The 16870-nt window shown below is 52.9% G+C and overlaps 1 protein-coding gene across 10 annotated transcripts in view; it reads right to left on the bottom strand.

Moving 5' to 3' along the window:
• The window catches only part of PIK3R6 (phosphoinositide-3-kinase regulatory subunit 6), a 50493-nt gene that overhangs the window by 10519 nt on the left and 23104 nt on the right, over positions 1 to 16870 (bottom strand). For 2 of the 10 annotated variants that reach the window (XM_086355537.1, XM_086355545.1), the window contains exons 4-14: positions 16728 to 16819; positions 15958 to 16026; positions 15117 to 15249; positions 14905 to 14974; positions 13700 to 13883; positions 7598 to 7654; positions 6299 to 6464; positions 4047 to 4133; positions 2428 to 2851; positions 2011 to 2089; positions 1204 to 1326 (exon numbers count right to left, since the gene is read on the bottom strand). In XM_086355537.1, the coding sequence (XP_086211663.1) occupies positions 1204 to 1326; positions 2011 to 2089; positions 2428 to 2851; positions 4047 to 4133; positions 6299 to 6464; positions 7598 to 7654; positions 13700 to 13883; positions 14905 to 14974; positions 15117 to 15249; positions 15958 to 16026; positions 16728 to 16819 (1484 nt within the window). Of the gene's footprint in view, positions 1 to 1203; positions 1327 to 2010; positions 2090 to 2427; positions 2852 to 4046; positions 4151 to 6298; positions 6465 to 7597; positions 7655 to 13699; positions 13884 to 14904; positions 14975 to 15116; positions 15250 to 15957; positions 16027 to 16727; positions 16820 to 16870 lie in introns of all 10 variants that reach the window. The other 8 variants (XM_086355539.1, XM_086355542.1, XM_086355538.1 and 5 more) reach the window with 7 other exon arrangements.

Raw genomic sequence — 16870 nt, 5'->3', positions numbered from 1 at the left:
TGCTTCCACTGCCGGGGGCGTGGGTTCAATTCCTGGTTGGGGAACTAAGATCCCAATGCCTTGCAGTGTGGCAAAAGAAAAGAAAAGAAAAACCCAAAAACAAACAAACTCAACAATGGAATTCTAAAATTTATATGGAAAGATAAATAAACATAGTCTGAAAAGTTTTGCAAAAGAAGAATAATGGGGTGAATGTATCATGCCAGATACGAAAATATAAAAGTGCAAATTTATACAGAAATGAACAGATCACTGAGAAAGAATAAACTCCAGCATATGTAAGAATTTTAATAAATGACAAAAGTGGCATTTCAAGCTGATAGTATACCCAATAAATAGCTTTACAACAATAGCCTAAACACTTGGAAAAAATAAAATTACATAATGAAATTAATTGCAGACAGTTTATCTAAATGCAAAAAAATAGATGCTAAAAGTGTTAGAGTAAATTATCAGTGAATTTAATCTTGGGATGGAGAAGGTCTTTCAAAGCATGGCTGCAAAGGCAGAAACCATAAAGGATAAACATATTTGAAATTCTGTAGGTCAAAACAAACTCCACTTCTGACAAGACTGAAATGAAAAAAGTGGGTAAAACATGTCTGCGGCACATATGACAGAAGGGCTTTCAAATCAGTGAAAGATGAGCCCCTTCCCTGCCTGTCCTCACCACTGCCTGGGGCTGGGGACAGTGCGATGGCTTGTGGCTCAGAGAACATGCTTTGGAATGAAGCTGCCTTATTCCGAGTGGGACTCATCCTGTGACTCTGGGCAAGAGACCTAATCTCTTTGTGCCTCCGCTGCTTGATCTGTAAAATGACGACAGCACCAGTAGACAGACACGCGTACCCAGCTGGTAGGGCTGCAGGTGGGAGCGCTTAGAACAGTGCCTGGCGCGGAGCCGTGCTCAGGACCGCTAACTGTTGCAACCGTTGCAAAGCGGCCCAGGAAACTCACAAGTTTCCAATGAGAAGCATATCATTGGCCCACACCCTTTAATAACGAATAAAGAATGTTTCCCTTGTCCTCTCCACACAGTGGGCCTGTCCAAACAGGAAGGTGCCTGGTACAGAGTAAATTCTAGCCACTAGCTCCTTACGGCCCCTCTTCTGCCTTATCCCTCGTGGGGCCCCTTGGGGCTGACTCTTGAGGTCGAAATTCAAGAAAACGCCCCCACCTCCACCACTACCCCTCATCCCCTACCATCTCTGCCAGCTTGTGGATGGTGGGGCACAGGCTGTTGACGATGCCCTCGTACCATGGGTCCGCGCGGCCCAGGAACGCGGCCAGCTCTCCCAGCTCCGAACGCCTGGATGCCGCAGACGTCTGCGAACAAGGGGACAGGGCGGCGGGTCAGGGCCTCTCTGGCACTTTCTTCCTGCTCAGTGGGGGGTGGGTCCCCACGTGCCGGTCCTAGACAAACTAGCTTTGGGAATGGGTCAAATTATTCAAGCTCTTGGGGCCTGGATTTCTGCACCATGTGAAGACGGGTCTCATACCTGAGGTGAAGCTGGAACCCCCCTTCCCAAGGATGTCTGCCAGGGACACTGAAAAACGGTCATTAGCCTTAAAGGGGAGAGACAAGCAGTGCCTTGAATTTAAGGATCCCCTGTCAGAAGCAGAGTGGGCGATAGAAAGGAAATATTGCCAGTGCGGCTTCATCTCCCCCTAGGAAGGGGTAGGGGTGTGTGTGTGTGTGTGTGTGTGTGTGTGTGTGTGTGTGTGTGTAAGAGAGGCCCTCCTGTTTGAGCATCAGCCATGGTATTGTGGGATCATGGGCAGGCTGCCACAGTGAAAAGGCACCTCTGCCACCCCTAGGGCCCATGTCTGTGGCTTCTGGGACAGAAGCCCTCCAGGTCTTGCCCAGCTCCGCATCCTAAGGAAGACTGACCCCAGTTCTTCCTCCTGACACCCTCGAACCCTTCCCCAGGGCTCACCCCCCAACCCTGCCGTCCACCCCTTCCCCTAGGTCCCCCCCTCTCCCAACTGCCCACCCCCCGAGTCCAGCACCTCGGGAGCCAGCAGGGGGATGTAGTAGAGCTGCAGGCTGAGTCGGGGGGTGAGGCAGAACCTCTGGGTCTCTCGCTTCCTGGCAGAGGGAGCAGAACGCAGGCATGAGCAGGGGTTTGGGCTTCCCACAGACTTGGTTCCACCTCCTGGCTCTGTTACTTAATATCTTTTTGACTCTGGGCAATTGACCTGCTCACTCTTGAGCCTCTGCCTTCTCATCTGTAGAATGGGTGCAGTAAAGCAGGGAGCATGGTGCTCCATGGTGGCTGGGTGTGGGGTTTGGGGGGAACACAGTGTACCACCGCCCCCCATTCCACCCTGGTCTCGGCCTCCCCCAGCCCATTTCTCCATCCTTCATCAGCCCAGGCCAGGCCCACTTTTGTCCCGACCGTCCCCAGCCGCCCTCTGGGGCCCTACCTGAGGTTGCGGTAGGCCCGGGCCAGGCGCCCCAGCATCCTGTCATCCCCCAGCACCAGTACCCGCGCTGTGTGCAGCCGGGAGACGCCAGGCAGCAGCTCCCCATCCCCGCTGGGTCTGCCGGTCCTCCGGTGCAGCCCTGGGGGCCCATCCCAGCTGCCGGGCATCACGATGTCCGCGGGCCACACCCGCTTCTTGATGCCCCCTTTGCGCTGCAGCCCGGCTCGCTCTGCCTCGGGGCTGCCAGGTGCCAGCAGCTCGTCAGCCCCCAGAGGAAGGTCCCGCTCGATGCCACTGTCAGTGGACAGCATGGATGCCCGAGCCAACTCCCAGTCTGGCAGGAGGCCCTGAAGATCCAAGGCCTCCAAGTCTGCACTGAGGCGCAGCTGGGTTTGCGGGCGCAGGAAGAGCACCAGTTCCTTCCCTGGGACATAAGACCAAGGGGACTGTCAGGATGGAGACGGGACACCAGGCTGGGTGGGCCTCACCCACGAGGCTGGTGGTTCCATGTTTCCCACACACTTGTTAGCTGAACAGAAGCCCCATGAGATGCTTCGAGAAGGAACAGAGGTTATGTAGCAAACAGAGACTGAGAACCCCACATACTCATACCACAAGTAAACATCTTAAAGGCTCTGAGAAGTCCTGCTGCAAAGACATCACTTAAAAGGTTCTGAGAAGTCCTGCCGCAAAGACATCGGCTAACGCACTGCCTCTGAACTCTGGAGCCCTCTTCCGGTGGGCTCACGAGCACCCTCCCGCGCTCCTACTCCCCTGCAGCTTCCCCCGGGACACAGACAACAGAGCATCAGCTCCTGGAGAGGCCTCCGGGCTTTTCCAATCGCCTTTCATTTTGTTGCTCGTGAGGAAACTGAGGGCCCTAGGGCACTGAGCCCGTCTAGGGTGACCCAGCGCATGAAGGGTTGTGTGGACCTGGAATTTGGTTCACCAGCCTGGCACTGCCCACCACAACCTGCCCCTCTGACTTCCCCCTTCCTTGAGAAGAGCAGGGCCTGGGGGGGAAGGGGGACCGACACCAGCATGGAGCGGAAGTGTGGGCCCCCTCCTGCTCCAGGAACCACAGCTTTCTTTGGTGCCTGCCTCCTTCTTAGGGCATGCACTGTCTACTGGCATCAACATGGTGTGTGGAACTTTCTGGACACACGTGACCAGAGGCTAATGCACGGGGCTGCTCTGACACAGAGAAAATGCTTTTCAGATTCTGCAGACAACTCAAGGGGCAAGGAGCACACACACAGACACACACAACAGATACATAGACACACGGAGACAACACAGACACACACACACAAACAGACATACAAAGATGCACACAGGCACACACAACAGATGCACAAGCAGACACTCAGAGATAACACAGACACATACACAGATGCACACAGACACACAAAGACACACACAGGCACACACAGGCATGAACACACACACAGACACATGACAGATATACACAGAGACAGATACACACACAGTGCACACACAGACACACAAAGACACCAGCACGAGAGACACACACATGAACACACAGATGCACACACAGACGCACACGCATATCCCCCATTATTTCCAGCCCGCTCCCCGTGGAGGTCCAAGGCACTTACAGAGCTGCTCCTCGTCAGTCCACAGGTGGAAGGTGATGCGGGGGCTGGGCAGAGGGACACTCAGCGGCTCGTCCTGGAGGGAGTCACCTGAAGGAAGGAGCAGGCTGTGGAGACCACGGAGGAGAGGGTTGTGGGAGTCTTCTCTGCCCCGCTCCCGCCCCCAGTCAGGGGGCCCAGAGGAAATGGCAGAGACCCGCTCCCTCCCATGTCTGGCCTTGCTGAGTTCCCCTGCCTCTCTGCCACCATCAGCTCATCGGAGCTAACACCCCTGGTCAACCCAAGCACGCCTAGCGGCTCCTGCTTCCTGCAAACTTCCTAGCTGGAAACGTAGGACCCTTCTCAAGCCAGCCCACTTTATCCTTCCCAACCCTTTCTCCCGCTGTTGGCCCCTCCCACTGCGGTCCCACCCCCAGCCCCGCTGCCACCACGCTGCCCTTCCCACTGTCCACGAGCAGACCAGGGGGAGAGGCCTCTGGATTTCTCAGGGTCTTCTCTAGCAGCTTGGGTGCAATAGATGCTCCATTAACGTTTGCTCCTGTAGGGGATGTTACGGACTCATGGCCAAGTACTAAGTGCAGTGGGAAGCCTGCATCCAGGGATGAGATCAGGGCCAGCTGATCTCCACTCCTCCGTCCAGAAGCTTCCTGACACTCCAGCCCTGGGAGTCATTCCCTCCCCAGACCTTATTGGCTGCACACTGGGCACACCTAACGGGCAGCCTTCGGGTTTAACTTCCCCAGAGCACGGCTCCCTCCAGAACGAGGCCGCAGCTTCCTCAGGGGAGAGCAACCCACGTTCATGGAACACTTACTACTGTTCTCACCTCGCTTGTCATCTCACCAGGTCCTACCAGCGACCCAGGGTCACAGGGAATAATATCTGCACTACAGAGGAGGAATCAGTGGCACAGAGAGGTTAAGTAACTGGCCTGAGGTCAGACAAGAAGGGCAGAGCCAGAATTTAAATCCAGGCAGTCTGGCTCCACAGTCCATGCTTTTACCCATGATGTGGTGCCCATAACCACTGTCTTATGCTGCCCCCTAGAAACAAGGGATCAACGGGGGTGCTGGCTGGTCAGTAAGATGTGCTGGGCAAGTCTGGGTGGGAAGCAGGTGTCTGGATATGGCAGAGATGGTGGGGACAGTCCAGACAGGTTTTGTCCTGCCAATGCAGAGTTACCTCTGAGTTAGCATGTGGTACCCGAGAAGAGCAAAGCCAGGTTTGCTCCAGAGTTTGGCCCAGCTTTGGGACTGGGCATAGGGTTGGGTGGGTGGGGAGCTTTATGAATAGGCATTTCCATGTGGTAATCAGAAGCATACAGAATACTTATTTTTTTGCTGCATTGAGAGGTATGTGGGGTTTTAGTACCCTGAACAGGAATTGAACCTGTGACCTCTGCATGGGAAGCACATTGGTTATTATAATATACTGATGGGCTTCCCTGGTGGCTCAAATGGTAAAAAAAATTCCCCTGTAATGCAGGAGACCTGGGTTCGATCCCTGGGTCATGAAGATCCCCTGGAGAAGGGAATGACTACCCACTTCAGTATTCCTGCCTGGAGAATTTCATAGAGGAGCCTGGTGGGCTACAGTCCAGGGAGTTGCAGAGTCAGACATGACTGAGCAACTAACACCACACACCTAAGAACCAGACAGCCTGTGTTTGAATCTCAGTTCAGCTACTTAGGAGGTAGGTGACCGTGGGCAAGATTTATAGCCTCTTTCTAACTCAGTTTTCTCATCTGTAAAATGGAGATAATGCTTTCTATTTCATAAGTAATTTACTGTGAGGATTAATTGATTTAATCTATGCAAACTGTTTCAAGGGCTTCCCTTGTAGCTAAGTCGGTAAAGAATCTGCCCGCAATGCAGGAGACCCAGGTTCAATCCCTGGGTCAGGAAGATCCTCTGGAGAAGGAAATGGCAACCCACTTCAGTATTCTAGCGTCCATGGGGTCGCTGGAGTTGGACAAGTCATAGAATCTAAACCACCATGTAAACTGCTGAGAACAGCAATTGGGGTGTAGGGAGGTGCCCAGTAGGTGTCAGCTGTTATCATGACCAAATTACCCACTTTCATATTAACCCAAGACCTTCAAGTTCTTGAGCATCCTCAGGCCCTAGGCTCCTGGAAGCTGCTGTGTATCCCACCCCAGCTTCAGCCACACTGGCCCACTCCCGGCTGGTTTAGAGTTGCTCTTTGGCGCCCCCTGCAGGTGCCCGAATCGCAGCTCACCGCGCCTGCCTCTTACCGCCGCAGCGCCCCCTGGCGGCGACCGCCGGCCCCAGCAGCGAGCAGTAAATCTCCTCCAGCCTCTCCAGGTGGCCCTCTCGGCTAGGGCTGGGCTCTCTGGCCATCTGCTCCACTGCTGTCACCACGGCGTGGAAATAGCCCTCCAGGGCGGGGCGGGAGCTGGCCTGCCGAGAAGGAGCATCAGAGGTTGAGCCTTGGCCCAGCACCTCCCGCCCCTGCTCCGCCCAGTCCGCAGGTGCACCCAAGGCCTTGTGGCACCTCCCCTCTGCCCCGGACACCGGGAGGAGATTCCCCAGGATAGCTTCTGCTCCCCACATCCAGGGACCCGCTGTTGCCTGATGCTCTCTGCAACTGGGGGGAGGGGCTCCCCTCGGCCCCTCATTTCCTGTTGTGGGGGGATGGCTGGCGACCAGGAACCCAGGGGGGCAGGGATGACACTGACGCCCACCCTGCTCGGAATGTCACCAAGCATCTGGATCACTGTTCTGCCGTCACTAGGATGTAAATTCCAGGAAGGTGGCAGTTTTGTCTGTTTCGTTTACAGCTCCCCAAGCCCTATTACATCTGCTGGCACAGTAGGTGCTCAATACATCACTTGCTGCATATTTCCTAAACATCTGTCACTCCTATACTGTCTTGACATACCACCTATAATCATTACTTTTCTTTAAATCGGTGCACTTTTTCTTTGGTTCAAAATTATATCAAAAGGAAACTTTATATTGCTGCTCTAAGTAAAAATGCTACAGTCACTTCTCATAAATAGAAAATAAGTAAGCTGAATATTGGAGAAGGAAATGGCAACCCACTCCAGTGTTCTTGCCTAGAGAATCCCAGGGACAGGGGAGCCTGGTGGGCTGCCGTCTATGGGGTCACACAGAGTCGGACACGACTGAAGCGACTTAGCAGCAGCAGCAAGCTGAATACATTAGTCACAAGTGTTAAGCACTCTGTCTTGTCTGACTCTTTGCGACCCTATGGACTGTACCCAGCCAGGCTCCTCTGTCCATGGGATTCTTCAGGCGAGAATCATGGAGTGGGTTGCCATTCTCTTCTCCAGGGGATCTTCCTGACCCAGGGGTCAAACCCGGCTTTCCTGCATTGCAAGCAGACTCTTTACCATCTGAGCCACCAGGGAATGATCACAAAGCTCTGTTATTAAATTCTAGCCAGGTACTATGGGTTGCCAAGGCTTTAGAGCTGGAAGCTTGCTTTCTCTTTTGAAAAAGGTAGATTAGCGAGTGCTAAAGAGCTGAAGGGGAGGACTTCCCTGCCAGTCCAGTGGTTAGGACTTCACCTTCCAAAGCAGGCGGTGTGGTTCCATCTCTGGTTGGGGAGCTATGATTCCACATGCCTCGGGGTGAGAAAACCAGAACATAAAACTGAAGCAATAGTGTAACAAATTAAATAAAGACTTTAAAAATGGCCCACATCAAAAAAATTCTTTAAAAGCAAAAAAAGAGGCTAAGGGTAAAGCACCAGAGCCTTCCCCCTTAATAGAAACAGGTTTTGAAAGAGTTCCTCCCTCTTTGAAAGAGCAGCACCACGCTCTCCAGCACCGCAGACTCCGTCTCCAGGGGTACAGTCCTGCCGCCCTGACCTGACAACCACCCTGGATCACCATTCTCAGGCTGTGTCCTACTCCCTACTCCCCACCTAATCCCAGCTCATCACTGAGGATGCGGGACCCAAAGAAGCGACACAGGTGGGCACTGCAGGACTTGTTCTCTCTTCCGTGCTAGGGGTCTGCTGAGCAAAGTCTTAACTTCCTGGGCTCAGGGACAGAGGGTCATTCTGACTATTGAGGGTTCCAATAAATTCCTGCTGAATGATCAACTGAGTGAACACAAGTGATGACAGGGACAAGGAATCAGAGCTGGAAGGGACCTTGGGGACCATCTCACCTTGTTGCTTCATCTTACAAATTGATTATAAGTGAATTAATTAAATATTTACCAAGTACCCACTAGGTGCCAGGCACTGTTCTAAGTTCCAGGGTACAGTAGTAAACAAAACATAAAAATCCCTGCCTTGGGGACTTCCCTGGTGGTCCAGTGGCTAAGACTCCAAGCTCTCAATACAGCAGGCCTAGGTTCGATCCCTGGTCTGAGAACTAGATCCCGTTTGTGGCAACTAAGACCCGGTACAGCCAAACAAATATTTTAAAAATTCCTGTCTCCATGTAGCTTATACTGAAAGTGAAAGCTTATAGCGAAAGTGTTAGTCTCTCGGTCGTGTCCAGCTCTTTGTGACCCCATGGACTGTGTAGCCTGCCAGGCTCCTCTGTCTATGGAATTCTCCAGGCAAGACTGGAGTGGGCTGCCATTTCCTTTTCTAGGGGATCCTCTCAACCCAGGGATCGAACCTGGGTCTCCTGCATTGCAGGCTTATTCTTTACCATCTGAGCCACCTGGGAAGCCCAGCTTATATTATAGTGCATCTCTTCGTATGTGAGCATGAGTGGGGGTGGGGAAATAATAAACAAAATTAGTGAAATGTACAGTATGATAAATAACAGTAATGGGAATAAAACAGGGAGTGGATGCGAAATCTGGGGGAGGGCTGAAGTTTTAGATAGTGTGACCAGAGGAGCCTCAGTGAACGGTAACTTCTGAGTAAAGGCGTAAAGGAAGTGAAGGATCGAGCCTTGTGGATACCTGCCACGGGGCAGCCCCACCTGGACACCCGTCTCCAGCAGGCAGAACACGGTGCAGTGTGTCAGAGAGACAGACTGTCGTCCCAAGCTGACCTTCAAGCCTAGAGGCCTTGTCAGCTGACTCTGTGGACATGCGGGGAGACCAGTCTACTTCCCCCACTCCCTACCTGAGGGTTGGACCAGGCCCTTCGCAGACAGGATGTGGTCTGCTGGCCAGATATGGCCTAGCCACCAGACTGTGGTTGGCTGGGCCACCTCTCCCAGGCCCCACTTGTCCTCCAGCCAGCAGGTATGACTGGACATGGGATCCCTACAGCTTCTCCAGGAGCAGAATTCCAGGTAAGGAGGCTGGGGTCTCAGGGAGTGGGCCGTCCCAGGCCAGGCCTCAGTCTGGGTGCACCCAGAATGGGTGGGGGGTCCCAGGGGGCCCTTGAGGACCCCTTAACTCCAAGCTTCTCAGGGTCTCTAACTTCAGATTGATGATGCAGTCCCTATGTCTCTTCTGGCACTTCTTTGGCCCCTCCCCCCATTCTCTATTCCTTAAAATGGACACTCAGATAAAGTGAGGGAGAGGGCATAACAGGCTGACTGTGCTTAAAAAAAACACAGCTTTCATTTTCAGCATTTTTTTTTTTTCTGTAGCAAAATAGTGCAGGCACCCATTAATTCCAGCTCTGAACCCCACTCCATTCTTGACCGGGCACCTCCCAATCCTTCCCCATCTCGATGCCCTCAGACTCTGCCCAGCCTCACTCCTAAGCCAATTATCCCTGAGCCCCAGGCGCATCTGATTCAGTCATGGAGTGAGGCCTGAGATGCTCTATTGATTGCATCACTGAGAAACAAAAGCCAATGTTCTTATGTTCGGGAACCATTGGCTGAAACAACACGCCTTGGCCAGGCAGGATGAGACCTGCTTGCCTAAGTGGTCTCACAGCAGGAGGTCCCAATAAAACTAACCGGGAGAATTCAGGAGAGGCCAAAACAGGGTAGAGACAACCAACCTCCCAGAATCGTCTGCACTGGGGTCCATCTTGGCTGAGAGATGCGTGTGCCACCAGGAAGGACCCTGAGTCAGACTATGGGCCAATCAAGCTGACTGGCCAGAAACAACCCCAAAACTAACCCCCTCACCACAAAACCTTAGACTGCGAGCCACATGGCAGAGCAGTCCTCCTGGGTTCCCTTACCCTACTGCTCTCTACCTGGTGCCTTCCCAATAGTCTCTTGCTTGGTAAGCTTGTGTGTCTCCTTGGACTACTCATTTCCCAGCGTTGGACAAGAGTCCACTCTTGGACCCTGGAAGGGATCCCGCTTCCTGCAACACTGACGTATCTGACATTGTTGTGTCAAAATGGCGACTTGACCACGGCCTGTTTGGTGACCAGAAACCATCTGCAGAGCCGCAGGTGGCCGCACGGGGACTGCCGGGTCAGCTGATGAACTCTGGTCAGGAAGGCTGGTCAGTGTTCCCCTCCCCTCTCCCCGAGAGCCATGGCTGAGTGCAGGGAGACAGGACAGCAGCCCACAGTAGGGGCCTTCGGTGTCTGTGCTAAAACCAGCCTGGGGAGACTTTCTTGGTGGTCTAGTGGCTAAAAGCCACCCCCACTAGGGGGTCTGGGCTCAATTTCTGGCCAGGGAAGTAGATCCCACATGCCACAACTAAAATCCAGCATAGCTAAATAAATAAATCTGGGGCTTAGGTACAAGTTGGGGGTGCATTCCTCCATCATGTGGCTGTGTGCAGTGAATCCCCAAAAGGACTGTTACAGAAAGAGAGACGTCCAGATGGTGAGGTGGGAGGAGTGAGTCGAGAGCCCTCAGCGGGTCCAAGCAGTGGGCAACCACAAAGGAATGGTGTGGATGGTGCTTTTAGAGAAAAGGTGACAGAAAGCAGCCGACACAGTTTAAGGTTTATTTCAAATCCTAAAAGGTGATGCTGTGAAAGTGCTGCACTCAATATGCCAGCAAATTTGAAAAACCCAGCAGTGGCCACAGGACTGGCAAAGGTCAGTTTTCATTCCAATCCCAAGGAAAGGCATTGCCAAAGAAAGTTCAAACGACTGCACAACTGAACTCATCTCACATGCTAGCGTAGTAATGCTCAAAATTCTCCAAGCCAGGTTTCAACAGTATGCGTACTGAGAACTTCCAGACCTTCAAGCTGGATTTAGAAAAGGCAGAGGAACCAGAGATCAAATTGCCAACATTCGTTGGATCATAGAAAAAGAAAGAGAATTCCAGAAAAACATCTACTTCTCCTTCATTGACTATGCTAAAGCCTTTGACTGTGTGGATCACAACAAACTGTGGAAAATTCTGAAAGAGATGGGAATACCAGACCACCTGACCTGCCTCCTGAGAAATCTGTATGCAGGTCAAGAAGCAACAGTTAGAACTGGACATGGAACAACAGACTGGTTCCAAATTGGGAAAGGAGTACGTCAAGGCTGTATATTGTCACCCTGCTTATTTAACTTATATGCAAAGTACATCATGAGAAATGCCAAGCTGGATGAAGCACAAGCTGGAATCAAGTTTGCCAGGAGAAATATAAATAACCTCAGATATGCAGATGATACGACCCTTATGGCAGAAAGTGAAGAAGAACTAAAGAGCCTCTTGATGGACATGAAAGAGGAGAGTGGAAAAGTTGGGTTAAAACTCAACATTCAGAAAACTAAGATCATGGCATCTGGTCCCATTACTTCATGGAAAATAGATGGGGAAACAGTGGAAACAGTGACAGACTTTTTTTGCGGGGGGGGGGGGGCTCCAAAATCACTGCAGATGGTGACTGCAGCTACTACATTAAAAGACACTTGCTCCTTGGAAGAAAAGCTATGACCAACCAAGACAGCATACTAAAAAGCAGAGATATTACTTTACCAACAAAGGTCTGTCTAGTCAAAGCTAGGGTTTTTTCCAGTAATCATGTATGGATGTGAGAGTTGAACCATGAAGAAAGCTGAGTGCTGAAGAATGGATACTTTTGAACTATGGTATTGGAGAAGACTCTTGAGAGTCCCTTGGACTGCAAGGAGATCAAACCAGTCAATACTGAAACAAATCAACACTGATTATTTATTGGAAGGACTGATGTTGAAGCTGAAGCTCCAATACTTTGGCCACCTGATGTGAAGAACTGACTCCTTAGAACAGACCCTGATACTGGGAAAGACTGAAGGCAGGAGGAAAAGGGGACAACAGAGGATGAGATGATTGGATGGCATCACTGACTTGATGGACATGACTTTGAGCAAGCTCCGGGAGCTGGTGATGGACAGGGAGGCCTGGTGTGCTGCAGCCCATGGGGTCGCAAAGAGTCAGACATGACTGAACTGAACACAAAAGACACGCATCAAAGGAAGGATCAAAGATGTAGGGCTCAGGATACGGAGAATGGAACACAAGAGGAGGAAGAGTAATGCCTCCAGTGTGTTTTGACGGGCAAAGAAAGAACAGACACCCACTTCCTGGGGCAGGACAAGCAGAGGATCGTGGACCCCTCAAGGGCAACCCCTCTTCTGGAGCCAGCCCCTCCTGCAGCGGCAGCACTGCACCACAGAGCCACCCGCCAATCCACCTTCCCCAGGGGCGGCACCTTGCCCCACCCTGTGCAGACTCCGACTGGCCCTTCTGGCATCCTCCCCTGCCCAAGAAATCCAGCACCTGGGGCCACCCTGGCCAGAGAATGTCTATCTGCTGTGGTCTTGGCTGTGGATAGGGGCTGAGGCTGAGTCAGAGAGAAAAGCTAGTGAACAGTGAAAGTAAAAGTCGCTCAGTCGTTTCTGACTCTTTGTGACTCCATGGAATTCTTTAGGCCAGAATACTGGAGTAGGTAGCCTGTCCCTCCTCCAGGGGATCTTCCCAACCCAGGAATCGAACTGGGGTCTCCTGCATTGCAGGCGGATTCTTTACCAACTGAGCTGTCAGAGAGGCAGAGTCAGAAAGGAAAGCTAGGAAACAAACTAAATGCCCACAAGAAGAACAAGGGACTAGTTAAACCAGTTAAAGGAATGACAGCATGTTCACGAGAGGGAATTCTCTGCCCCATTAGAAGCACAGCTTTCCAAGGAAAACATTTCCATATGGCATATTTCAGTGATGGGGGAGGGGTGGGGCTGGAAGGCAACCAAACACAGGCTTGAAGTCAGATAGACCTGGGTTCACATCCAGGCAGAGCCACTTCTTATCTGTGTCACCGCAGGGAGGTGATTGGCTTCTCTGTGCCTCTGTTTTGATAAGTACATCCATTTCACAGTGTAGTAGTGTTTTAAGGTGACACATGTAAAATGTCTACATGGTACCTGGAACCCAAGAGACGTTCAACAAACTGGTTCTGGGATTCCCTTGGTGGGCGAGTGGCTAAGATTCTTTTACTCCCAAAGCAGGGAGCCTGGGTTCCATCCCTGGTCAGAGAACTAGATCCCACATGCCCCGACTAGAAGATCCCGTGTGCTGCAGCTAAGACCCAATGCAGCCAAATAAATAAATATTTTTTGAAAACAAAAAGTGGTTTTTATGATGGCCACCATCATTATTATTCATGAAATATACCAAATGTTAATTGCTAACATGACTGAGTAGAGGGGTGCGAGTGATTTTTATTTTCTTTCTTGGCTCATCTGCATTTTTTTCCCCAATTTTCCTTAGTGAATGTGTATTTATGTTTGGCTTAAGGGGGAAAAGGTGGTACGGACAGAGGAGAACGGATGTGGGTGAGCAGGGCAGTGACCTTACCAGCAGCTTCCTTTGCAGCGCGCCTGCATGGCAGGCCTCCCCCAGCGCTGCCTGCAGGGCGTGGGAGACCACGTGGCGCATGCAGGCCTCCGGCGTCTGCTGCCCGCTGGCCGCCTCGATCTCCAGCAGCAGGGCACTGCACACGGAGGGAGACACCAGCTCAGGATCCACGAAGAGGAACACTCTGAGGGCAGAGGTGGGGGGGGCCGGGGGCTGATGAGGATGACCGTGGGGAGGAGGGCCACTGGAGGGGCACCCTCAGAGCCTTGCAGACTCCTCCCAAGTTGTTTACTTCCTCCAAAAACAGGAGCTTCAAGTTCAAAAGTCTAGGGAGGGATAACGCTAGGGAGCGGTGGGGACTGTGGCAAAGAAGAGCAGGCACAGTCCTTTGGGGGGGCACCTGGTCCTTCTGGGGACCCTCTAGTCTCCTGTCTAGGGAAATTCCAACTGAAATGTCACTCTCCGCCTCAGCGTTGTGCCCCAGTGACCCCGCTATCCTCCAGGAGGGACTGTATATCCTTCTCACTGAAACTCCAAACCTTAAGTGAGCCCCATCTCTCATCGCCTTCATCATACCAGAAAACCAGCCTCACCCACCCTTTCCTCCATACCCAACTGCCACCCAGGCTCTCTGATGCCAGGTCCTCTGGGTCCCTTCCACTCCCCGCACTTCCATGAACACTGAGCCCCAGGCTGCCCCTTTTAGTACCAGGTTAGCAGAGCTACCTGCGGGGAGGAGGCTCTGCACTCCCTGCCCCACCCCCAACCCCATCAGCTGCTCTCTCCAGCACAAGCAACGGATGTGTCCTCAATCTTATCAAAAGGGGCTGCACTCACAGCCCAGACCTCATGGTGTGATTGTGGCCTGAACTACTTAAATCCTGGAGCCACTCCCGGCTGCCTGAAGCTACATCACAGCCAAGGGCAGGCTGGAGGTGGAGCCACGGAACCTCAGCGTGGCCAAGGGCTCACATCCACGTTCTGCATATGAGCGGAGAAGCTCTGAATCCAGGCCAAGAAGAAAGACCTGACTGCTCTTCGGGACCTCCAAGGAAGGACACACCCCATTCCCCCTGGAGGACGTCCCTTCCCCCCTGGAGGACATCCCCCACGGCTGGACAAATGAGCAGCTCTGCTGGGGCTCCTCTCCATCTAGCCTCCTGGCTCATCCTCCCGGCGGCAGCACACTGGATTAGGCCACTCACCTCTCCCGGTAGGGGTACAGCTCGCTCGTCAGGTTCTGCTCGGCAATGACCAGCCTCTGGTACAGCGTCCCTGCAGAGCAACTGCTTCAGCCAACCAGTCCCTGAGTCTCTGGCCCCTGTTCCCCACTTTCCCAGAAGCTGCTGGAGCTTTCGAGCTGCCTGGAATCGTGAGAGGAAGGCGAGACCTCAGGTGGAGCTGGGGGTGCTCTCACCTGGGACCGCCGTCTCCGTTTTCAGCCTGATGGCACAGTCCAGGGCAATCGTGCAGTAGGGGGCGGGCAGGGTCAGCAACCTCGTGCAAAAGGCATATGTTCTCCGGTGGAGCTCTTCTGTGATGCCTGTAGCCTGGGTGAGAGGGAGCGGTCAGGGTGCCCAGAGCCCTGGGTCACAAAGGGCCCTGGCTGGGGTGGGCTGATGGGATGGGAGAAGAGCCAGGGACCTGGGCTCACATTTCCCTTTCAAGTCTACACCTTTAGCTTCTTCTCCCATCATCTCTAAGACTCCTCCCCTCTTGACACCCCATTCAGGTTTCCCGGTGGCACTAGTAATAAAGAATCTGCCTGCCGATGCAGGAGATGCAAAAGACATGGGTTCAATCCTTGGGTTGGGAAGATCCCCTGGGGAGGGCATGACAATCCACGCAGGTATTCTTGCCTGGAGAATCCCATGGACAGAGGAGCCTGGTGGGCTACAGTCCATAGGGTTGCAAAGAGTCAGACACGACTGAAGCGACTTAGTATGCACTCATGCAAGACACTCCATTCACGTTTATCAAGATGGGAATTCATCCCCATCCTGTTCCTCCGGCAAATCAACTCTCCTCCCAACCCTTCTGCTCTGTTGGGGTTGCACCTTTACCCCCTGCCCCCCACCTCCCCAGTTTCATCTCTTCGTGTTTCAGGGCAAGGACAGGGCTAAGGGAGGAAGTCAGGTAGGGGCAGGCAGTACTAGAGTTCTTCCAGGCTTGCCAGGCAGAGACCTGGTGTTTCCTGGGTGTCCAGCCCAGTTACTTGCGGGTCACCAGGACCACCCAGACCCTCAGCCCCAGCTCACCTTAGTGAGCACATACATTAGAGTGTGCAGCAAAGGAATGATGATGTGGCGGGCGTCCTCACTTTCTGCCTGGAAGACAGGAGAGAGCACAGGGCATGGAGGGGGCTGGAGGCTGGCAGGGGGACTTGCTTCATCCCAGTGGGAGATGGGGTGGAAGGCAGTGTCCCACCAGGCCAAGGGGTGTGGAAAAGGGGCCAGAGCCTGCCCTGGCAGAAGAAGAGCAGTGGGGGTGGGGAGGGCACACAGGTGCGGGAGCCCAGGTGTGGGGGGAGGGGAACAGGGACCTCCATGGGGGAGGGGCAGCAGCTGGCAGCAAAGGGCAGGTGAGTCCCCAGCCTGGAGGCCCCTTTGAGTGCAGCTTTCCCAGGCGTAGAGCACTGGGTGGTGAGAAGGATGATTATAACTTTGACAATTCTTAGTAGTTATACATTTATGTTTATAGGAGCTTTTTGTTTCTGTCGAGTGACAGGGGTTTTCCATTTATGGTGGTGTTTTAGAGATTCTTTCTGAAAGATGTTAACTCAAGTCAAACAGTGGGAATCAATGTGCAGATACTATTGCTCATGGGAAAGTACAGGAGAGGGAAAAATATGGTAGAAACCAAAAGACCAGAGTGCAGGAAACGTGGGGCTGATGGGCAGACATGGCCCTTCTTGCTCTCATCCCCTCCTGGAAGCCCGAAAACCTACATTCTCCAGCTCTCCAAGCAAGAACCCACTCTCTCTCTGAGTGAGAACCCACCTTCCCCAACTCTCTGAGCGAGAACCCACCTTCTCCAGCTCTCTGAGCAGGATGCGGACCAGCATCGGGCTCTTCCCAGGATCCCGCTCAACCTTCTTGTGCAGGGACCACCTCCACATGCCTGGGCCGGGAGAGGGTGGGAGCAGTGCTGAGCAGGACCCTGAGACTTGGA

This window comes from Bos grunniens, chromosome 19 (genome assembly GCF_055505025.1).
Source record: "Bos grunniens cultivar Pamir isolate PY7600 chromosome 19, Bosgru_T2T1.0, whole genome shotgun sequence".
Classification (NCBI taxonomy): domain Eukaryota; kingdom Metazoa; phylum Chordata; class Mammalia; order Artiodactyla; family Bovidae; genus Bos; species Bos grunniens.
This window is presented reverse-complemented; position numbering and strand designations above follow the sequence as displayed.